The sequence below is a fragment of the Chiloscyllium punctatum genome, chromosome 5 (assembly GCF_047496795.1).
Source record: "Chiloscyllium punctatum isolate Juve2018m chromosome 5, sChiPun1.3, whole genome shotgun sequence".
NCBI lineage: Eukaryota > Metazoa > Chordata > Chondrichthyes > Orectolobiformes > Hemiscylliidae > Chiloscyllium > Chiloscyllium punctatum.
The window spans coordinates 45467051-45491678 of record NC_092743.1 but is presented as its reverse complement, the minus strand read 5'-3'; the positions used below and the strand labels follow the sequence as shown (position 1 = coordinate 45491678).

The window sequence follows — 24628 nt, the reverse complement described above, 5'->3', positions numbered from 1 at the left end:
CTTTAAACTCCCACATCTGACAAGAAGTACATATCACTGCAAAGGCCATTTTTGCTCCTTCACAATTTACAGACCCAGAAAATAACACCTTCTTATTCCTTTACAAACACTGCCCCAGGTTAAATTAATAGCTATGACTTATATTTCAAGTTTAATCAAGAGACTTATCTCCAAAAACATATAATCAAGAAAGAATCCACTATACTCACTACAGATTTAAAACTACAATGAACTTATCTGATTCTGTGCTGTGAACTTCGCCCAACAGTTCCTCCAAGATGAGTTGTGAACTTCACTGTTTGTTCAGTTCCTCCAAGATCAGTTGTGAATTTCTGTTGTGGATTATTAGTTGTGTATATGTGCCTTTAGTTACAACTATGTCATAATATCTAGCCATTCACTTCCACATTATAAAATTGAGGTGACAACTGCTCTAACAGGGCCCAATTCTGTTTGAGCAGACTCTCGTTGAAATTATTGGAAGATTTTCACCCTGACTGGTTCTCCAATTCTCAACTCTGGTATTGGTTTGGCAGTCTTCAGGAGCTTTTTTGTTATTGGAAGAGGTAATTTCAATGCCATCTCTGTGTTCCCTATTAACTCTTGTGACCACAGAAGGGTCATTGATGTTTTCAGGGCATTTTTACATCACTACCTTTTGCAGCTTTTGAAGAGTGACTCAGTGACTAGCACTGCTGCCTCACAGTACCAGAAACACGGGTTCGATTCTAGCCTCAGGCGACTGTCTGTTGGAGTTTGCACATTCTCCCCGTGGTTAGCGATGTACATTTTTCCGTTGGTTTATGTCACGTCCACATGATACTTTTGTAACTGGAGGAACATTCTTTGAAAGTTATTTGGAGCAGATAGTAGCTGCTTAAAGCTTATGGTTGGACTTGACTGTAACTTTGTCTCTTGATGAGAACGTTCAGATGCAAAGACAAGGACTAGACACTTTTTCTTGATGTGAATGTAGTAAACTTCTGTTTATGTTAACTCTCTGGCTGCTAATGCAACTGGTTGTCCTTCTGCCTTAGGGTTGCTCTAAGTCTTGTCATCTCATCACACTGCAGGGTGACTTCAATATTCACATCTAATATTTCAGGTTCTGATGTGACCATGACTAGTAGCTTGGTTTTAGTGAATGCCACTTCTTTTTCTGCGTCCCAATACAAATCCACATGCTTGGCTTCATCATTCACACTCTGATGACAACGGAGCATGAATTTTGCTAAATAGTTGACTAATCCAACAAATTGTCACATTGCTTTTACTTCTGTTGCTTGCTACAACTCTCACATTCTGGGAATCTGAGCATAAACTTATTGCTGTCAGTAAGTGACTTATATGCTTGGCATCAGGCATTTTTAAATGCAATTTTCCTGTGATCAATTCTAGGTTCATTGGGTAAGCACTAGGTAGCAATGGCTCCCTTATCATTCACAATCCAGCAGATCATCTAATATAGTCTTTATTCTAGGAAAATCACTATCAATTTCATCCTGTCTGCAGTGGTACTGCTCTGAATCCATGGAAATGCCAAACCATGTGCACAATTGTCTGTCTCTCCCAAACAGTAGCTAAAATGGAAGCTACTGCTTTTAACTCGCTTCACTTGCCAGCAACCATCCTTCACATCAAGGGTACTGACTATTTTTGCCTTGTGGCAAATTCCTATAGGTTATTGAGATCTTTTTAGAGATAAATTCAGATCTTTTAGATCAATGCTTGCTTTCAGCTTTCCAAGTTGTTTCACTGCTATCATGCTGCTAATCCATTCTGCAGAAGTTGTCACTTCCTTGATTATTCACTTACTTCCAGCTCTTCTATCCTGGCTTTCCGGCTGGCTGTAGAGTCATAGAGTTGTACAATACAGAAACAAATCCTTCAGTCCAACTCATCTGCACTGACCAGATATCCTAAATTGATCTAGTCCCATTTACCAATGTTTAACCCACACCCCTCTAAACCCTTCCTATTCATGTACCCATCCAGATGCCTTTTAAATGCCACCACCATGTCCTCTGGCAGCTTATTCCATACTCTGTATGAAAGAAATTGCCCCTGAGGTCCATTTAAATATTTCACCCTCACCATAAACCTATACCCTCTAGTTTTGGACTCCCCTACCCTATTCAGCCTATCCAAGCCCCTCACGATTTTATAAACTGTATAAGGTCACTCCTCAGCTTTCAACGCTCCAGGGAAAACAGCCCCAGCCTAATCAGTCTCTCTCAAACCTTCCAACCCTGGCAACCCCTTGCAAATCTTTTCTGACCCATTTCAAGTTTACCAACATCTTTCCTATAACAGGGAGTCCAGAACTGAATTCAGTATTCCAGAAGTGGCCTAACCAAAAGCCGCATGCCAACTCCAATACTCAATGCACTGACCAAAAAAGGCAAGTGTGCCAAAGCCTTCATTGGCTATCTGCAACTCCACTTTCAAGGATCTATGCACCTACATCCCTAGGTCTGTTTGTTCAGCAACACTCCCCAGAGGCCTACCATTAAGTGTATTCAAGGACCCACTATATTCTAAGATAACCTTCTTCACTGCCCACTACACCACCAAGTTTGATGTCATCTGCAAGCTTACTAACCATACCTCCTATATTCACATCCAAATCATTTGTATACATGACAAAAAGCAGTGGACCCAACACTAAACCTTGAACACCAGTGGTCACAGGCCTCCACTCCAAAAAACACCTTCTACCACCATCCTCTGTCTCCTACCTTCAAGCCAATTTTGTATCCAATTGAATAGCTCCCCCAAATTCAATGTGATCTAACCTTGCTAACCAGTCTAACCATGCAGAACCTTGTCAAACACCTTGCTGAAGTCGATATACACAATGGGTAAAAACAATGACTGCAAATGCTGGAAAACAGATTCTGGATTAGTGGTGCTGGAAGAGCACAGCAGTTCAGGCAGCATCCGAGGAGCAGTAAAATCGACGTTTCGGGCAAAAGCCCTTCATCAGGAATGGCTTTTGCCCGATACGTCGATTTTACTGCTCCTCGGATGCTGCCTGAAATGCTGTGCTCTTCCAGCACCACTAATCCAGAATCAATACACACAATGCACTGCCTTCATCAATCTTCTTTGTCACCTCTTCAAGAAGCTCAATCAAGTTAACAAACATGATTTCCTATGCACAAATCCATATTGACTACTCCTAAACAATCCTTGCCTTTGTGTTGAGGGCATCTTAAACTTTCACAGCAGAGGCTGAATTTGTCGTACACTCTCCTACACTTAGATTATATTCTCTATGAAATCTTCCGAAACCAGGAAGCTCATTGCTGTACTCTTTCAGGATCTATTTCACGGTCATTTTTTTAGCATAATATGACATATTGCAAATCTCTTTTGGCAATGTTAAGGGTTACTAGTCAAAGCTTTAGACTGGTTCTTGCTGAGATGAGTTGCTTTTGCGAGGATAATTTGTCCTATTGTCATGTGTATGGTTCCATCACTGAGCCTCAAACTTACTTTCAAGAGCTTCATTTTTGGATCACCATGTTAACCAACTTCACACAAAGTCTATGAAGTTGATAATGTTGCATGGTGTACAGATGTCTAACTATAAGTTAACATGAAATTCTCCTTCTGCAATCATCAATCCCGCAGTCAGAAACCATTTGTCACTTTTCAATTTGACAATATTATACATACAACAGTTTTGTTCAGAGTGATTCCTTAAAATCTTGGCTGCTACCTCTCCAGTAACCACCTAGACCTACTTATTGTGATTTCATCTAACTGAAGACTTGTGTGCAAAATCATTTGGCGTCTTACAGCTTTTACCACACTGGACATGTTTTCTTGTAATATTCACAACTTGACCTTATCCATTACCTTTCTGCCTTTTCAGCCTGGAATATCAAATAACATAACACAAGGTTTGTTTTTTTTTCTGGCCGGCCTTGACTATTCGCTGATTTATAACCTCAGCACTTCTGCACATGTCAGTCACTTTCCTGAACATATGTTCATTTTCACTCACTAGATGTGCTCTAACTGCAGGAACTCTTATGCTTAATACATCCTGTATTTAATTAGGTAATCTTTGGTTGTGCAAATGCACAGCATTCTGAATGCTGTGTTAATGAGGTCATGTTTGATCAAAAGATTATTTTGTACCTTGGGCCCAAATATTGAACTCATGCATTTCATAAATTATGCTCATATGGGGTATAAATAAAGGGGGTGCAATGGTAGTCTGGCGCACTGACCTCTACACCACTGAAGCCAGATGCCAACTCGAGGACACCTCCTCCGACCGCCCCCTCGACCATCACCAACCATCATCTCCCAGACCATACAGAACCTCATCACCTCAGGAGATCTCCCACCCACAGCTTCCAACTTCATAGTCCAGGAACCCTGCACTGCCCGATTCTAACTCCTTCCCAAGATTGACAAGCCTGATGACCTTAGCCAACCCCATCGTCTCAGCATGCTCCTGTCCCACTGAACTCATCTCTACCTACCTCAACACTGTCCTATCCCCCCTAGTCCAGGAACTCCCCACATATGTTCGAGACACCACCCATGCCCTCCACCTCCTCCAAGACTTCCGTTTCCCCGGCCCCCAACGCCTCATCTTCACCATGGATAGCCAGTCCCTCTACACCTCCATCTGCCATGACTAGGGCCTTCAAGCCTCCGTTTCTTTCTCTCCCAACGTCCCCAACAGTACCCCTCCACCGACACTCTCATTCATTTGGCCAAACTGGTCCTCACCCTTAACAATTTCTCCTTTGAATCTTTCCACTTCCTTCAGACCAAAGGGGTAGCCATGGACACCCGTATGGGCCCCAACTATGCCTGTCTCTTTGTTGGCTACATGGAACAGTCCATCTTCTGTAACTACACCAGCACAATCCCCACCTCTTCCACCACGACATTGATGACTGCATTGGTGCACCTCGTGATCCCGCGAGGAGGTTGAGCAATTCATCAATTTCACCAACACATTCCACTCTGACCTTAAATTTACCTGGACCATCTCTGACACCTCCCTCCCCTTCCTGGACCTCTCCATCTCCATTAATGACAATGACTTGACACCGACATTTTTTACAAACCCACCGACTCTCACAGCTACCTAGATTACACCTCTTCCCACCCTACCTCCTGCAAAAATGTCAACCCGTATTCCCAATTCCTCCGCCTCCACCGTATCTGCTCCCAGGAGGACCAGTTCCACCACAGAACACACCAGATGGCCTCCTTCTTTAGAGACCGCAATTTCCCTTCCCACTTGGTTAAAGATGCCCTCCAACACATTTCATCCACATCCCACACCTCCGCTCTCAGACCCTCTCCCTCCAGCCGTAGCAAGGACACCCCCTTGGTGCTTACCTTCCATCCTACCAACCGTTGCATAAACCAAATCATCCGCCGACATTTCCACCACCTCCAAACGGACCCCACCACCAGAGATATATTTCCCTCCCCACCCCTTTCCACCTTCTGCAAAGACCGTTCCCTCCATGACTACCTGGTCAGGTCCACGCCCCCCAACAACCCACCCTCCCATCCTGGCACCTTCCCCCGCCACCGCAGGAATTGCAAAACCTGTGCCCACACCTCCTCCCTCACCTCCATCCAAGGCCCTAAAGGAGCCTTCCACATCCATCAAAGTTTTACCTGCACATCCACTAATATCATTTACTGTATCCGTTGCTCCCGATGCGGTCTCCTCTACATTGGGGAGACTGGATGCCTCCTAGCAGAGCGCTTTAGGGAACATCTCCGGGACACCCGCACCAATCAATCACACCGCCCTGTGGCCCACCATTTCAACTCCCCTCCCACTCTGCCGAGGACATGGAGGTACTGGGCCTCGTTCACCGCCGCTCCCTCACCACCAGACGCCTGGAGGAAGAAGGTCTCATCTTCCGCCTCGGAACACTTCAACCCCAGGGCATCAATGTGGACTTCACCAGTTTCCTCATTTCCCCTTCCTCCACCTCACTCCAGTTCCAAACTTCCAGCTCAGCACTATCCCCATGACTGGATCTACCTGCCTATCTTCTTTTCCACCTATCCACTCCACCCTCCTCCCTGACCTATCACCTTCATCCCCTCCCCCACTCACCTATTGTACTCTATGCTACTTTCTCCCCAACCCCACCCTCCTCTCATTTATATCTCCAACCTTCAGGCTCTCTGCCTGTATTCCTGATGAAGGGCTTTTGCCCGAAACGTCGATTTTACTGCTCATCGGATGCTGCCTGAACTGCTGTGCTTTTCCAGCACCACTAATCCAGAATCATATGGGGTTCAAAGCCTACTTTCAAAATTTGCCTTCTTTTTTGTTTGTACTTTGGAGAGAGTTAGCATAAAATACACATTGTGACAGTCTCTCCCTAGAAATGGGACAGCGACCCAAAGCTACTATCGTTTGATAATTAAATCTGTCACAATTTTACCATGGAAAGTGGAAAAAACTTCCAGTGCAGATTCTAATCACTTTTCATTTTGACCAGCAGCTATCATATCTCGTTCAGTGCTTTTATCTGTGTCTTGCTTCTTTATTTTGTTTCCTTTATTTTTAGCAATTTTCAACAACTCTGAACATTCATTCGCAAGCTGTACATAGCTCTTCGGCACTCAATCTGAGCTCCACTCTGACACCATGTAAAGAGCTGACAGGATACAATATTGCCTTTTTTGTGTCTTTATTTAACTGGCAGTGAGATGGATGCCTTCAGTGAGTGCCTTAAAATAGCAGTCACGTGAATTTGGCAAGCTAGGAAGCATTACTATCCCAAGCGAGCAGTTTCCCTGTCTGGCACCCTATTGTAGATTTTAGATTAGATTAGATTCCCTACAGTGTGGAAACAGGCCCTCACACCCTGTACCATCAACACATCGGTTTAAGCAGTTGCACTTCAGCAACTCACCAAGGCTCCTACAGCAACATTTTCCAAACCTTGACTCCTAACGTGGCATGGTGCCTTAGTGGTTAGTACTGCTGCCTCACAGCGCCAGGGACCGAAGTTTGATTCCACCCTCGGGCAACTTCTGTGTGGAGATTGCACATTCTTCCCGCAGCTGCGTGGGTTTCCTCCCAGCACTCTCTGGTTTCTTCAGGTGTGCAGGTTATGTAGGTTGACCATGCTAAATTGCCCATAGTAGCCAGGGATGAACAGGCTAGGTGGATTAGCCAAGAGAAACACAGGGATAGGTAGGGTTGTGGATTTGGGTGGGATTCTCTTCGGAAGGTTACTGTGGACTCGATGGGCCAAATGGCAGGCTTCCACACTGTAGGGATGCTTTATAAGTAGAAGGGGGGTCGTTCCTCATCCTGTCTTGGAACTAAGTCACTGTTCCTTTAATGTTGCTAGATCAAATTCCTGGAACGCTCTCCCTAACAGTGGTTGCAGGAATTGTAGTAGCTCAAGATGGCAGCTTGTTACTACTTTTTCAAGGACAATTAGGGATGGGAAATATTGACCTTGCCAATGATGCTCATATTTCATGAGTAAAAAACATTGTAGTGAGATTACCAACCCAATCCAATGTGGTGTGGTCATCTGAATACGAGTTATAGAGTTATAGAGTCCTACAACACGGAGACAGGCTCTTTGGCCCAAAGTGGTCCATACTGACCAAAATTTCCATCCATTCTGACCCCATTTCCCTGCATTTAGCCCAAATGGTTGTAAACCTTTCCTATCCATGTATTTGTCCAAATGCCTTTAAAATGTTGTTAGTGTACCCACCTCAATCACTTCTGCTGGCAGCTCATTCCATATGCATATCACCCTCTGTGTAAACAAGTTGCTCCTCGGGTTCTCTTTTATTCTTTCCCCTTTAACTTTACAATGATGCCCTCTAGTCCTTGATTCCCCAAACCTGGGAAAAAGACTAAGTGCATTCACCCTAACCATGCCTCTCATGATATTATACACTTCTGTAAGATCTGTCCTCAGACTCCTACACTCTAAAGAAAAATGCCCTAGCTTGTCCAATCTTTCCCTTTAATCAGACTGTTGAATCCTGCAAACATCCTTGTACATTTCTTCTGCATTCTTTCCAGTTTAATAACATCCTTCCTGTAACAAGGCAACCAAAACCGAACATAATACTCCAAGTGCAGCCTCACCAATGTCCTGTACAACTGAAACATAACTTCCCAACTTTGATACTCAATGCCCAGGCTGATGATGGTCAATGTGTCAAAAGCCTTCTTCACTGCCCTGTCCACCTGTGACTCCACTTTCGGACAACTGTGCACCTGAACTCCAAGGTCCCTCTGTTCCACTACAAACCTTAAGGCCCTACCTTTCACCATGAAACTCTTACCTTGATTTGACTTTCCAAAATGCAAGACCTCACCCTTATCTATATTAAACTCCCTTTGCTAGTTCTTGGCCCATGTCCCCAGCTGATTAAGGTCCTGCTGTAATTTCTAATAACCTTCCTCACTGTCCACAATACCGCCTATTTTAGTGTCCTCTGCAAACTTACTAATCATGTCTTGCACATCCTCATCCAAGTCATTGATATGGATAACAAACAGTAATTGGCCCAGCACCAACCCCTGAGGCACTCCACTAGTCATAGGCCTCCAATTCAACAAACATCCTTCATTATTACTCTCTGCTTCCTGCCATCAAGCCAATTGTGTATCCAGTTTGCCAGCGCCCCCTGGATTCCATTGAGCTAACCTTCCAAAGCAGCCTACCATGTGGAACCTTATCAAAGGCCTTAATGAAATCCATAAAGATTTTGTCTACTGCCCTGCTCTTGTCAATCTTCCTGGTCACTTAATCAAAGAACTCTAATCACTTTGTGAGGCATGATCTCCCACGGAGCCATGCTAACTACTCCTAATCAAGCCCTGTCTTTCCAAATGCATGTATATCTTATCTCTCAGAATCTTCTCAAGTAACTGAGCCACCACAGATGTTAGGCTTACTGGTCTATAGTTCCCAGGCTTTTCTTTCTTGAGTAATGGCACAGCATTCGCTACCATTCATTCTTCCAGGACCTCACCCGTGGCTAACGATGATGCAAAAATATCAGCCAGTCCCCTGCAATTTCTTCCCTAGCCTCTTGCAATGTTTCTTTATGTATCTGGTCAGGACCAGGAAATTTAACCAACTTCATACATTCTAATATGTACAACACCTTCTCTACTGTGATACGGACTGTACCCAATATATACATATAAATATAATAAAACCAGTAGCCACTCAGGGAATGGAGATGAAAATTTTGGCAAAATGTGGACCAAAGCCTTTATTTCACTTTGGCATGTATTTTCCAGTTGAAGTTAGTTAAAAGTCAGCACTAAACATGAACATTGGTATTAAAATTAAAATGCATAAGAAAATCGAGGCTTTTATCTTCTTCACACATTTAATATCAAATTAGAATTTCTACAATGAATTTGTATTGGCACAAAATGACTTAAATGAAATAAATATTAAACTTGTTTTATTTGGGAAGTTGTAACAGTAAATGATACTTATGAGAGCAGACTGCCAATCCTGCAAAAAGGATTTAATTTGTTGATTCAACAAAAATTGTTTTCACAACACAAACAGCACATTCTCAACACTGCAAGTTGATAACTTCAGTGAATTACATGTGAGTCGGTGGATGCAAGATAATATGGTATTCAGTGCTATCCTCAGTTTCATCAACAAAGAAATAATACATACTTGTATGAGGCACTATTGGAGTCATAGAGTCATAGAGTCATAGAGAAGTACAGCACAGAAACAGACCCTCCCGTGCAACTCGTCCATACCGACCAGATATCTCCACCCAATCTAGTCCCACCTGCCAGCACCTGGCCCATATCCCTCCAAACACTTCCGATTCATATACCCACTTATAGAAGTAAATTACTTAACTTGCCACAAACGTAGTTAGGATTCCAATTCTGAATTGTTCTCACCTTCGTCTAATAAGATTTAGTTGTGGGTATTTTGTGACAGTGCAATGTTATATCTGATGAAAATGTACCTTTTGGATTTTGACAGAACCAGGAGCACAAACACAAAGGGGTAAACTGATTTTTCTTCTACTTTTTAGAATGGTTATGACATCAGTGAGTTGAAGAAACCCTTGCGAGCAAGTCTGTCTCAATCTCCATCAATAATGATTGCTCCTCTGGTAAAGACATCTCCTGAGTCACAAGAAGAGAAACCAGACAATTTGAAAACTCATCCAAACATGATCTTTTCTGAGACAATTCAATCCAATACTTCAGACTTCAAAAACTATGTGGCCCGGATTATTTGGGATGCAGATAATGATCTGAGAGCAATTCCTGAGGACACAGTGCATGTTTATTGCTTTGAAGGACGAGGCTCACTAGCAGGAAGCCTCAGCTCAATGGACACGTCCAATGTAGATGAGGACTTGAATTATGACTATCTCAGAGACTGGGGCTTGAAGTTTGACAAATTGAAAGAATTTTGTTCCCAGAAACAGGGCAATGGGGTGTAATGGAAAAAGTATCACCAACAACACTGAGATATTTGAAAATCCTATCATATCATTGGAAAGATCAGTTCATGATCTCCTTTTCATATTTTTGTTCAAGTAATCAGAAATATTGAGTTCTGTAAATAAGAGTGAGATAAACTGCAAGTTGTGCCTCTTCTCATATAGACTTTGAAACAAGGGGCATTCTGGTAGTTCCTGACAGTAACAATTAAACAAGAAAATATATTATGGCCATGGATTTTATCTTGCTTGCTCTGTCGGAGTAAAGGCTGTAGGAGACAGTAGCCAAAGATGATGTTCAGTCCTGCATAATCAATGACCAACGTTCACCAGGCAACTGATCTTCCAAACGATTCTGACGTATTTTATTCCTTTAAAAGGAAAGTTGCAAAATGCAAATTGATTGTTCCAGTATTGGAAACTCAGATGCCATGAATTATGATATTTAAATTATACTGATCTTCCTGATGAACATAAAATCAACTGTCCTAATCAATGCCCTATTCCATATGACTTCAGTAGTGGGTATGTTATGTGAAATGTGAATATAATTTTTAGTGTTAACCACTACTCACAATCAAATATTTTCTGAAATTCACCAACTTCAAATTGTGTTTTTCTACATTTGAGACAGCTATTCCTCAGAAAATCAGTATGAGTGCAAATCAGTAATGTCCTGTTTTGAAAAGTTAAGTTATTTTTGTACTATATTTTCTTTGAGATGACAATGGTACTTTAAATATTACTTTTAGATGTATTTATTTTGTGCATGTATGTGTTCTGTGTTGAACTGAATTTTAATGTATTATGATTGTTTTATTATAACTGATTAGCAATGCATGGTGCTCTGACATACAAATCCAACCTGAATATTAGACTGTTATTGAGATTTACTAACGGGAATGCAAAGCCTTACCATGATAAACTTAATTGTACTATGGCATTGAAGGAATAATTCCACATATGTAAAAGTAGATGCTGTAATTCATTTCTTGAATGCAACAATTGGACAAGTGAATAATAGAGGCACCATGGCAACAAAGATAATTTTTTTAAAGTAATGGATTAAGTAAAAGTACTGCCAACAGTTACTTGGAACTAATATTTTGAGAACTATGCATGATCCCTGAGTGTGACAGTATATTTTCAACTATGGCTAGAATAAACAAAATTTATAACTATTTCCCTCTCTTTTCCTCTCAACTTCTGTGCATTCCATGTATTAGAAACAGTCGGCCCACTTGCTCCTCTCAGGCCTCTGTCAGTGTTACTCAGAACCCATCAATCAGAAGACTCGCAACATTTTCCAATTGTCATCACCCACAACTGGAGATAGTCCAGGTTATACCTGTTGCCTCCCTCTGACTATATTCAAGTGAGACATGTGTCCCAGAGATGCACAGCTGTTTTCAATTTCTCTATGGCAAGTGCCCCCAGAGGTACTGCATCAAATGTTAAATAATTCTTAAACCAATACCATCATGAAAAATGGGAATAAATCATCATACATGTTTAAAAGATATCTATTTAGATAATAATGTAGTGATTATATTACTGGATTCATAATCCAGAGAGTGTTAATTCAAATTCTACCACAGCAGTTTGACAACTTGAATATAGTTTACAAAATTTGGAAATAAAAAGCTGGTGTTGGCAAAAGTAACAACAAAATTGTCCATAAGAAATAGGATCAGGAGTAGGCGACTTGGCTCCTCGAGCCTACTCTGCCATTTAATAAATTCATGGCTGATCTGATTGTAGTTTTAGGTCCACTTTCCTGTCTGCTACCACCCCAACCTAAAATCTGATTAATCCAGCCCTGAATAAATTCAATGACCCAGCCCCACTGCTCATTAGGGAAAAGAGATTTAAAAATTAACAACCCTTTCAGAGAAGAAGTTTCACCTCAATTCAGTCTTAAATGGGACTTCTCTTATTTTAAAACAGCAGCTTCTAGTCCCATGTTCCCATACTCTCACTATCTACTTTGTCAAGCCATCTTTAATTAGATATTACATTAAGTTCACTTCTCATCCTTCCAAATTCCAATGAATATGGGCTTAAACTATTCAACCTTCATCCCAGGAATCAACCTCATAACCTAATTCCAACATAAATAAACAAAAAAATCAAAACTGTACACATTACTTTGTGTCTGGTTACACCAATGCCATGTAGAAATGTAGTTACACCAATGCCATGTAGAAATGTAGTAAGACTTATCTCTGTCTGTCTTGTACTAAAGGCCAACACTCCATTTGTCTTCCTAATTATTTGGTATACTTACACTAACATTTTCTGAATCATGTACAAGAACAACCAGATGTATCTGTACTGTTGTGTTCTACAATCTCTTTGCATTTAAATAATATGCCTCTTTTCTATTCTATTCTATTCTATTCTATGTGAGGTTGCCAACCTCAAATTTTTCAATACTACATTCCATCTCCAAATCTCTATGAACTCACATATCCTATCTATACCCGTTTGCAGACTCTTTATATTCTCCTCACAAATTTGTTTTGTACCTATCTTGGTACCATCAAGAAATGTGGCTGCAATACCACCATCCCTTTATTTAAGTTATTGAAATAGATTATCAGTACCCCATTCCTGATCCCTGAGGCAATTCACAAGCTACAGTTTGCCAACCTGAAAATGATCCACTTTCCCCCACTGTCCTGTTGCCTGTTACCCAATGTTATAGTCATTCTCATGTTACCCCAAATAGCATGAGCTCAGACCATGTGCAGTAAACTTTTATGTAGCATGTCATCAAATGCCTTTTTAAAGTTGAAATACACTACATCCATTGGTACCCTTTTAACCACCCTGGTCATTACTTCCTCAAAGAATTCTAATGAGGATAAGATAAGATTGTAGGTTTACTCACTGAGCTGGTAGATTTGTTCTTGTCACTGTGTGAGTTATCATCATCAGTGAGCCTCCAATGAAGTGCTGGTGTTCTGTCCCACTTGCTATTTATCTGTCTTGGTCTTTTGTGGTGGGTGATATCACTTATGTTGTTTTTTTTCTGAGAGGTTGGTAAATGGGGTCCAAATCGATATGTTTGTTAGTGGTTTGAACAGAATATTGAGTACAAGAGTTGACAGGTCATGTTACAGTTGTATCAGACTTTGGTTCGGCTACATTTGGAATACTGCATATAGTTCTGGTCGCCACATTACCAAAAGGGTGTGGATGCTTTGGAGAGGGTGCGGAGGAGATTCACCAGGATGTTGCCTTGTATGGAGGGCATTAGCTATGAAGAGAAGTTGAGTAGATTAGGATTATTTTCTTAGAAAGACAGAGGTTGAGGGGAGACCTGATTGAGGTCTACAAAATCATAAGAGGTATAGACAGGGTGGACAGCAAGAAGCATTTTCCCAGAATGGGGGACTCAATTACTAGGGGTCACGAGTTCAAGGTGAGAGGGGAGAAGTTTAAGGGAGATATGCATGGAAAGTTCTTTACACAGAGGGTGGTGGGTGCTTGGAACGCGTTGCCAGAGGAGGTGGTAGAGGTAGGCACGATAGCGTTATTTAAGATGTATCTAGCCAGATACATGAATGGGCAGGGAGCAAAGGGATACAGACCCTTAGAAAATAGATGACAGGTTTAGATAGAGGATCTAGATCAGCACAGACTTGGAGAGTCGAAGGGCCTGTCCCTGTTCTGTAATTTTCTTTGTTCTTATAAACAAGCTCCCCCCCCACCCCCACCCCCATTTCAGACCCATAGTCTCACTTCCTGGAACACCGACATACAGACTAGTAAAGGAACTGCAACGCAACTGAAATATCTAGTAGAACACTCAAGCCACTCCATCCACTCCATGCAGGAATTCCTTCATGTCATCAAAGACACCAAGATAAAGGACGATGAGGTTATGGTTTCCTTCACAATGATGAGTCTATTCACATCAATAAACATTACCCTGGCCAAAGAAACACTGGCCTCACTGCTAGACGAATCAAGGACGCAAACACCAGACAGCACCAACTCCATCAGCAAGGACAGCATCCTCAAACTAGTAGATCTGTGCCTCACGACCCACTTCACCTTCAACAACAAGACCTACAAACAAAACAATGGGATGTCTATGGGATCACCAATATCAGGATGGTTACTGGAAGCAGTTATTGCAGAGGTATTAGATAACTAACATATTGATTTGGACCCTATTTACCAACCCCTCAAAAAAGAACAGTAGTAATATCACTCACCACAACAGACCAAGACAGATAAATAGCAAATGGGACAGAACACCAGTGCTTCATTGGAGGCTCATTGATGATGTTACCTAGCATGGTGAGGAAACGTCTGAGAACAAACCTACCAACTCAGCGAGCAAACATTCAACCTGACCCACGACCTGAGCTACAAATCTTCTCCAAACTCACAAAGTAAGATAAAGGCCTATGGTGTTAGAAGCAAGATGCTAGCATGGATAGAAGCTTGGTGTCTGACAAAAAGCAGAGAGTGCGGATAAATGTGTCTTTCTCAGGATGACAGCCAGTGACAAGTGGTGTTCTGCAAGGCTCAGTGTTGGAACCACAACTTTTCACTTTGTATATTAATGATGTAGATGAAGGAACTGAGGATATTCTGGCTAAGTTTGCAGACAATACAAAGATAGGTAGAGGGACAGGTGGTATTGAGGAGGTGGGGAGGCTGCAGAAGGATTTGGCTAGGGTAGAAGAGTGAGCAAAGAAGTGGCAGATGGAGTACAATATGGGAAAGTGTGAGGTCATGCACTTTGGGAGGAAGAATAGAGGATTGGATTATTTTCTAAATGGAGAAAATTCAGAAATCTGAAGTGCAAAGAAGTTTGGGAATTTTAGTGTAGGATTCTCTCAAGGTAAATTTGCAGATTGAGTCAGTAGTTAGAAAGGCAAATGCAGTGTCGGCACTCATTTTGAGAGGACTTGAATATAAAGACAGGGATGTACTTCTGAGGCTCTATTAGGGTCTGGTCAGACAACATTTAGAGCATTGTGTGCAGTTTGGGGCCCCATACCTCAGGAACAATATACTGGCCCTAGAGCAGGTTCAGAGGAGCGTAGCTAAATGTTTCTTAAATGATGAATCGACAACTACCTCTGGCAACCTGGTCCAGACACTCACCACCCTCTGTGTGAAAAAATTGTATCTTCTTTTGTATCTCCCCCCCCCCCCCACCTTAAACCTGTTCCCTCTAGCTTTAGACTCCACTACCATGGGGAAAGGTTGTTGGCTATCTATCATATCTCTGTCTCACATGATTTTATAGACCTCTATAAGGTCAACCCTCAGTCTCCTACACTGCAGGGAATGCTTTGTTTAAGACCTTGTGATGCAGGCCATCGGTTTGAAGGACTTCTCAGCCTTTAAGTCCTATTAGATTTGCTAGTACATTTTCTGTAGTGATCGTACCTTTTGCCTAACCCACACCCCTCCACATTTTGACTCCTCTTGGGATACTTTCCGTGCCTGCTACTGTGATGGCAGATAAAAGTACTTTTCCAGAGTCTCTGCAATTTTTCCTTTTCACCTTATAAATTCCCCAGCATCACCATCTAAGGATTGAATGCTCACTTTAGCTACTCTATCATTTGTTTATACATGCAGATGCTATTATTATGTTTTTATATTTCTTCATCGTTTTCTCTCATAAATATTCAATAGAAAGTCAACACCTCAGTTGAAGATATAATTTATTCACCAGGACATTCTTAAAGAAGCATTGTTGTCAATTAAAGAGTCATCAATTGATCCCACAGTTCTGGAATTAATTGTTCCCTCCATCACTTAGGTTATGTCTTTGGTGTGTTTCTGCTCATTCTTCTGCTAGAGAACTATCTCATTGCCAGAGATTATGCATTTGTAATATTGAACAGATCACCACCAAAGATAGTAGCCATGTGGAACAGAAAGGAAACACACTTAAGATTTACTATGATCTCATTGAAGGCTAAATGGTCTATTCCTGCTCCTACGTCCTATGTTCCTAAACTGTATCCCTACACCTCAAATTTCTCCTTTTTTACCTTTTTTTTAAGTCTTGCTTTTCTGTTTTCTAAAATGTTCCCAGTCTATAGGGTTATGATTGAATCGACTATCAATGCACCTTAGGAAAGGAAACCTGCTGTCTTGGGCTGGTCTAAATAAAATCCTTGTTCCATACCATAGTGCTTAAGTGTCTACTTTCAGAAGTGAACACACAATCCATTTTTGTAACCCAGAAGGATTTGGGAATGAAATGCCAGCCTCGTCAATGATACCCACAACCCAAAAAGGAATTAAAGAAAATGCAGGATTGGTGATAGCAAGCTGTTCTTATTTCCAGTTACATTTTTGGAATAACCTGCTGCAAAAGTGCCAATGATATAGCTGCAGCACCAGGGGTCCCCAGTATTGTGTAAGTAGTTGATTTCCATTTTAAATGTAAGTGGGAAGAAAACCAGTATTTAACGTTTTACAAATAATTAAGAACTATGGATGCTGGAAATTTGAAACAAAAACAGAAATTGCTAGAGAAACTCAGCATATCTGGCAGCATCCGTGGAGAGAAAACAGAAATTAACATTTTGAGTCCAGTGACCCTTCTCAATTCTGAGAAAGTGTCACTGGAATCAAAATGTTAACTCTGCTTTCTATCCACTGATGCTGCCAGACTTGCTTAGTTTCTCCAGCAACTTCTGTTTTATTTTACAAATGTGCTTTTGTAAAACCTCCTGTACTTTGAGGCAATGACCAGCTGGTGGCTCTGCAACAACAACCACTCAATTCATGGAGCCCAAATAACAGCGGTTTCTCAGTTCCTATTAAAAAAAAGCCCAGATTTTTTATTTGCAAACAATTAGTCAACTTTTGAAAGATTCCTTTCCAACTGATAAGTAAATGTGAAATAAACATCTAAATTGTAGTAATATGTAAGGCTCATAATATGAAATAGCTTCAAGGCAAAGGATGGTTTTGAGAAAACAGTAGAGTGGGGTGCTTATTTACAGGTTCTGCTCCTTTACAGGAACATGAAAACAGCAAAAAACTCAAAGCATAGCTCTGAGAAAGCAAAAGTACAGAGAAAGCAGTAGGGGAACAGACAGAGACTAGGAGCAAAGCATAAAAGTAGGATCATCATGTGGGAATAAGGGAGGAGGAGAGAAGCACTACAGGAGCAAACTACACCTCTTCCTTTTTACCTTTTGTTCTACATGTCCACCACGTCTCTCTCAGTTCCTCCTCTGACCATTCCCATACTCTAAACTGGCCGGATAAAGTATATTCTGACACCTCCTCCGCACCACCCACCCCCATCCCCATCCCCCCCGCCCCGCCCCTTAGCCTGAATTCAAGTACTTGGTGCTGGCATTCTGGGTGATATTTAATTGAGTTAACTGGGTCTCGCCCAGCTGTTGGAAAGCCCTGCATTGCCACTGGTAGGAACAGCCCACTGTACACGGTGCCTCTCGGGCACTGAATTGGATAGCAGGAAGCTTTCCCCGAGATTGAGGACCCTTGGGGAAGACATTCTACTTACTAGACACCAGTCAGCAATGACGGGTTGGCAGCTGCATTGAAGGGCAATGTCCTCGAGGCAGCTGTTGCCAATGTAACTATCTAAAGCCCACCCTCAATTCGGACGCTGCGGGCCTTGATCAGGTACAGAGTTGCCTTTAAACAAGGAACATAGCCCTCCCCGCAGGGACTGCAAGCAACCCCATATGAGTTTGTTTGTCTTGTTACCTTCCCCAGCACCCACCAACCACCACTGCATCAATACCATCAGCAACTGGATGAGGCCCTTATGGGTTATCAATTGGCCAATTAAAGGCCTCAGATGATGGTAGGTTGGGAAGCTCACCCGCGGTCTGTCTCACCAGAGATTTAATTGGGATGGAGATGGGAAAGTGGCAGGGCGCCACTAGCTACCCTGCAGCCTGATCAAATACCTTCCACCCCCAAACTCGCCAAAGGGAAGAGCATTATATTCCCCTCTGTGTGCACTAGCACAGCATAAAATAAAGTGAACAATCTATCAATTACAACATAAGCAGCAAAGGAGGAGCAAAATAATATCACAACAAGTTTCAGAAATACAGTCAAACCAGATAGCCTGCTGTTGACTAAAGCAATCAACAAAAAGCACCACAGGAATCAGGGAACAGATGCACAAAGTAGCTTTGATGTATATCTAATTTTTATATTCAAATATAGAATACATTACTATCAATTGCAGAGTCCACGAGACAGTTTTACTCTGAAGAAATAAAAGCAAAATTTTGGTTTTACATTATTTACATTACATTCCCCATTTAGAAAATAATCCGCGCCTCTGTTCTTCCTACGAAAGTGCATAACCCCAACATTGCCACATTGTAATCCATTTGTCACTTCTTTGCCCACTTGCTTAGAATGTTCAAGTTCTTCTGCAGCCTCTCCACTTCCTCAACACTACCTGTCCCTCCACCTATCATTTGTACCATCTGTAAACATAGCAAAAATGCCCTCAGTTCCCTCATCCAGATGAATACTTGTGGTCCCAACACTGAACCGTGCGGAACTAGTCACTGGTTGCCATCCTAAAAAGACCACTTTATCCCCATGTTTCGACTTCAGAAAGCTGAAAGACGTTACGGTGAATAAATCACCTGGACAAGATGGACTACACAGAGAGAAAGTGAGGACTGCAGATAGTGGAGATTAGAGTCGAAAAGTGTGGCACTGGAAATGCACAGTAGGTCAGGAAGCATCCAAGGGGCAAGAGAGTCAATGTTTTGGGCATAAGCCCTTCATCTATAATAAGAGATGGATTTCACCCCAGAGCTCTGAAGGAGATAGCTGAGGAGATTGTGGAGGCATTGGTGTTGATCTTTCAAGAATGACTGGAGTCAGGGAGGACCCCAGAAGACTGCAAGATAGCTAATATAACATTCCTGTATAAGAAGAGAGAAAGGCACAAGGCAGGGAACTACAGGTAAGTTAGCCTGACTGCAGTCATTTGGGAAGATTTTAGAGTCCATTATTAAAGATGAAGTTGTGGAGTACTTGGAAGCACAGGGTAAAATCAGATAGAGTCAGCATGGCTAGACAAAGCAGAGAGTGGACGAGATCTATTTGGATTTCCCAAAGATCTTTGACAATTTGCTGGGCAGGAGGCTAAATAAGAGCCCATGCTGTTAGGTGCAAAGCATGGATAGAGAATTGACTGACTCACAGAAGGCAGACAGTAGGGATAAAGGGGTCTTTTAATGCTGCCCCTGAGTTTCCTCATCAGCCATGGTTGCCTCATCGTCCCCTTAGGCGGAAATGGGTACTGCAGATGTTGGAGATTAGAGTCAAGATTAGAGTGGTGCTGAAAAAACACAGCAGGTTAGGCAGCATCCGAGGAGCAAGAAAACCAATGTTTCGGGCAAAAGATTCCTGATGATTTTCCTCCTAAACATCCTCCCCTTAGTACACTTCTTGTTCCTTGGGATGAATTTCTTCTGTGGCTCCCGAATTACCCCCAGAAACTCTTGCCATTGCTGCTCCGACCTTTACACCACTGAGGCTAAACACCAGCTTGTGGACACCTCCTCCTACTGCCCCCTTGACCATGACCCCACTTCCCACTACCACACCATCATCTACCAGACCATCCATAACCTCATCACCTCAGGGGATCTCCCATCCACCGCCTCCAACCTCATAGTCCCACAACCCCGCACTGCCCGTTTCTACCTCCTGCCCAAAATCCACAAACCTCACTGCCCCGGCCGACTCCTTGTCTCAGCCTGCTCCTGCCCCACCGAACTCATCTCTGCATACCTCGACACGGTCCTGTCCCCCTTAGTCCAAGAACTCCCCACCTACGTTCGGGACACCACCCACACCCTCCACCTCCTCCATGATTTTCGTTTCCCCGGTCCCCAACGCCTTATCTTCACCATGGACATCCAGTCCTTGTACACCTCCATCCCCCATCACGAAGGACTCAAAGCCCTCTGCTTCTTCCTTTTCTGCCGTACCAACCAGTACCCTTCCACTGACACCCTCCTTCGACTGACTGAACTGGTCCTCACTCTGAACAACTTCTCTTTCCAATCCTCCCACTTCCTCCAAACCAAAGGAGTAGCCATGGGCACCCGCATGGGCCCCAGCTATGCCTGCCTCTTCGTAGGATATGTGGAACAGTCCATCTTCCGCAGCTACACTGGCACCACCCCCCACCTTTTCCTCTGCTACATCGATGACTGTATCGGCGCTGCCTCGTGCTCCCACGAGGAGGTTAAACAGTTCATCCACTTTACCAACACCTTCCACCCCGACCTCAAATTTACCTGGACCGTCTCAGACTCCTCCCTCCCCTTCTTAGACCTTTCCATTTCTATCTCGGGCGACCGAATCAACACGGACATTTACTATAAACTGACCAATTCCCACAGCTACCTAGACTACACCTCCTCCCACCCTGCCCCGTAAAAACGCAATCCCATATTCCCAATTCCTTCATCTCCACCGCATCTGCTCCCAGGAGGACCAGTACAACCCAGATGGCCTCCTTCTTCAAAGACCGCAATTTCCTCCCAGACGTGATCGACGATGCTCTCCACCACATCTCCTCCACTTCCCGCTCCTCCGCCCTTGAGCTCCGCCCCTCCAATCGCCACCAGGACAGAACCCCACTGGTCCTCACCTACCACCCCATCATATACATCGTATCATCCGTCGTCATTTCCGCCACCTCCAAACGGACCCCACAACCAGGGATATATTTCCCTCCCCTCCCCTATCAGCGTTCCGAAAAGACCACTCCCTCTGTCACTCCCTCGTCAGGTCCACACCCCCCACCAAGCCAACCTCCACTCCCGGCACCTTCCCCTGCAACCGCAAGAAATGCAAAACTTGCTCCCACACCTCCCCCCTTACTTCCCTCCAAGGCCCCAAGGGATCCTTCCATATCTGCCACAAATTCACCTGCACCTCCACACACATCATTTACTGCATCCGCTGCACCCGATGTGGCCTCCTCTATATTGGGGAGACAGGCCGCCTACTTGCGGAACGTTTCAGAGAACACCTCTGGGACACCCGGACCAACCAACTCAACCACCCCGTGGATCAACAGTTCAACTCCCCCTCCCACTCCACCAAGGACATGCAGGTCCTTGGACTCCTCCATTGCCAGACCATAGCAACACGACGGCTGAAGGAAGAGCGCCTCATCTTCCGCCTAGGAACCCTCCAACCACAAGGGATGAACCCAGATTTCTCCAGTTTCCTCATTTCCCCTCCCCCACCTTGTCTCAGTCCCAATCCTCGAACTCAGCACCACCTTCCTAACCTGCAATCTTCTTCCTGACCTCTCCGCCCCCACCCCCACTCCCGTCTATCACCCTCACCTTAATCTCCTTCCACCTATCGCATTTCCAACACCCCTCCCCCAAGTCCCTCCTCCCTACCTTTTATCTTAGCCTGCTGGGCACACTTTCCTCATTCCTGAAAAAGGAATGAGAATTGACATCATTCTCCTGCTCTTTGGATGCTGCCTGACCTGCTGCACTTTTCCAGCAACACATTTTCAGCTCTGCTCCGCTATCTCCCCTGCTAGGCTCCCCTTCCAGTTAACTCTGGCCAGCTCCTCCCTCATGTCTTTGTAGTTACCTTTACTTAATCGTAAAACCATAACATCTGATTCAGTCTTTTCCCTTTCAATCTGCAGGGTGAATTCTATCATACTGTAGTCACTGCCTCCAAGGGGTTCCTTCATGTTCAGCTCATAATCAAGTGTGCCTCATTACACATCACCAAATCTAGAACTACCTGCTCCCTAATGGGTTCTACCACAAGAGGTTCCGAAAAAACCATCTTGTGGACATTCTACAAACTCTTTTTCTTGAAACTAGCTGTTTTTCCCAATCCATCTGCATATTGAAGTACTCCATGATTATTGTAATTTTGCCTTTCCTAAATGCCTTTTCTATCTCCTTATGTATTTTCTTCTCCATATCCTGACCATTGCTAGGAGGTCTGATTCCCATCAGCATCTTTTTTTTTCCTTTGTGATCCCTCAACTCAACCCACACAGCACCTCTTCTATTCAATAAGACGTGTATCCTTGAATGTTTAATTCCCAGCCCTGATCCCCTTGCAACCATGTCTCTGTGAAACTCACAACATTGTGCCTGTCAATTTCAATCTGCGCTACAAGCTCATTTTCCTTGTTTCGTATACTGCATTTAAGTATAATATTCTCAGTCCTGCTTCTCATAGAGGTTTTCTGATTTGCTGTGCATGAAGTTAGATTCCTGTCCCTTTCTATACTCTCTGTCCTATTACTTGTTCTGGAAACTTTAACCTCTGCAGAGCCCTCCCCACCTTTAACTTTTTTCCATAATTCTCCATGAAATTGAACCCACACCCTCAGTATTTTATTTAAAGCCCTATCCACAGTCCAATTTGCAAGGACTCTGGTCCCAGCATGATTCAGGTGGAGTCCCATCAGAACAGCTCCTTCCTTCTCCAGTATTGATGCCAATGTCTCGTGAATTTGAACCTGTTTCTCCCACAACAATCTCTGAGACACTTGTTTACCTCTTTAATTCGTTGATCCTGTTGATTTGATCATAGCTCAGGGAGTAATCCAGAGGTTATTATCTTTTTGGTGCTTTTTAATTTGGCTCCTTGCTGCTCATATTTCCTCAGAGGAATTTCTTTCCTCTTTCTGCCTATAACATTGGTACCTACATAGACCATGAAAACTGGATTTCCCCTCCAATACAGTCTTTGGGAGTCTTGATCCTGGCCACAGAGAACAGTGTCTATTCCCCTACTATATTATCCTAATTACAACAACATTTCTCTTTTCTCCCCTCTCTTGAATGGCTCCCTGTACCATCGTGCTATGATCAGTTTGCTCAACCTCCCTACAGTCCTACTCTCATCCACACACAGCAAGAATTCAAACCTATTAGACTAGCTCAAGAGCTGAGTCTCCTTCAGCATTATCTCCTGGAACCCTCAACTTGGCTTATTCACAGTCACACCCTGCTGTCTGACCACTGACTGAATTTAAGGTAGCTAACCTAAGCGATGTGACTGCCTTCTGACACACAGCATCCAGATAACTCTCCCCCTTGTTGATTGTTGCAGTGTTCAAACTCAGACTCCCACTCATCAACCATGAGTCCGAGTTCCTCAAGCAACCAACATTTGCAACAGATGGGGTCACAACAAACCACAATAGGGTCCACCAGCTCCCACATCATGCAGGTACAGCACATCACCTGGCCCAGCAACTCTATTGTGATTACTTTATTCTTAATTTAATTTTAAAATATTTCATACTGGTATTTTAGTTCATAACCTGTAAATATTTTCCCTTTTTACTTCAATCTGAAAGTAACCTGTAAAGATAATCAAATTAGTAGCTATCACCAACCAATAATTTTATGGTTTATTTCTGATGTCACTTTTTTGTGCTGGGTCCCTAATCCTGGGCTTCAATTTATCCTGTTAAAAATCCATACAAACCACGAGCCCACAAAAAGCAAGCAAAAAGCACCTCTTCCCCTCTGCACCAAATCCTCACATTGTCTCCAAATTCCTCACTTGGGCTGTGTCTCACTGTGGATGAGATCTCCTCTTCCTAACCATGCGAAGCTTACTATAACCTACTAAAACACTTAAAATTTTCACCTCAGTTCTGCACCTACGGAAACTTCCATCATGCACTGAAGATTATGTCCCTTGCAAATAAAACACACCCAATGCCACCCTCACTCTGATGGCCCCCCCATTGTGTGTGGCTACATCAAGTTGTGCGTGGATCCCTGGTACGCAAACACTAAGTGTCACTACACCTGTCCCCGGTGTTGCGAAGGATGGGCCTAGTCTCGCTGCTGCGGAACGCTCCAAGTAGTTGGACCATTCCGTATGATCCAGTTTTCATGGAGAAATTTATGAAGAAAAACACCTTTGACCACAAGTCCATCAGGAAGTGGTCAGCACATAGACCCTTCAGAAAAAAGGAGAGGGCAGATCCTGTTGGGCAGTTCCCAGGGCAGACTGTCAAAGTCATTTGGCAGAATGTCTCATTGCCAGAACTCTGCAACAAGCACCAGGACATGGTTTGGCTGGTGGTGAGAAGGGCTCTTCCTGTGAGATCCTTTATGCATGCCCG

At 43.2% G+C, this 24628-nt stretch overlaps 1 protein-coding gene across 2 annotated transcripts in view; it reads left to right on the top strand.

Moving 5' to 3' along the window:
* Positions 1 to 16651, top strand: part of LOC140477040 (neural-cadherin) — a 261541-nt gene extending 244890 nt beyond the window's left edge. For both annotated transcript variants that reach the window (XM_072570203.1, XM_072570202.1), the window contains exon 33: positions 10066 to 16651. In XM_072570203.1, the coding sequence (XP_072426304.1) occupies positions 10066 to 10482 (417 nt within the window). In that variant the 3' untranslated portion in view covers positions 10483 to 16651. The remainder of the gene's footprint in view (positions 1 to 10065) is intronic.
* The last annotated feature ends 7977 nt before the right edge of the window (positions 16652 to 24628 follow it).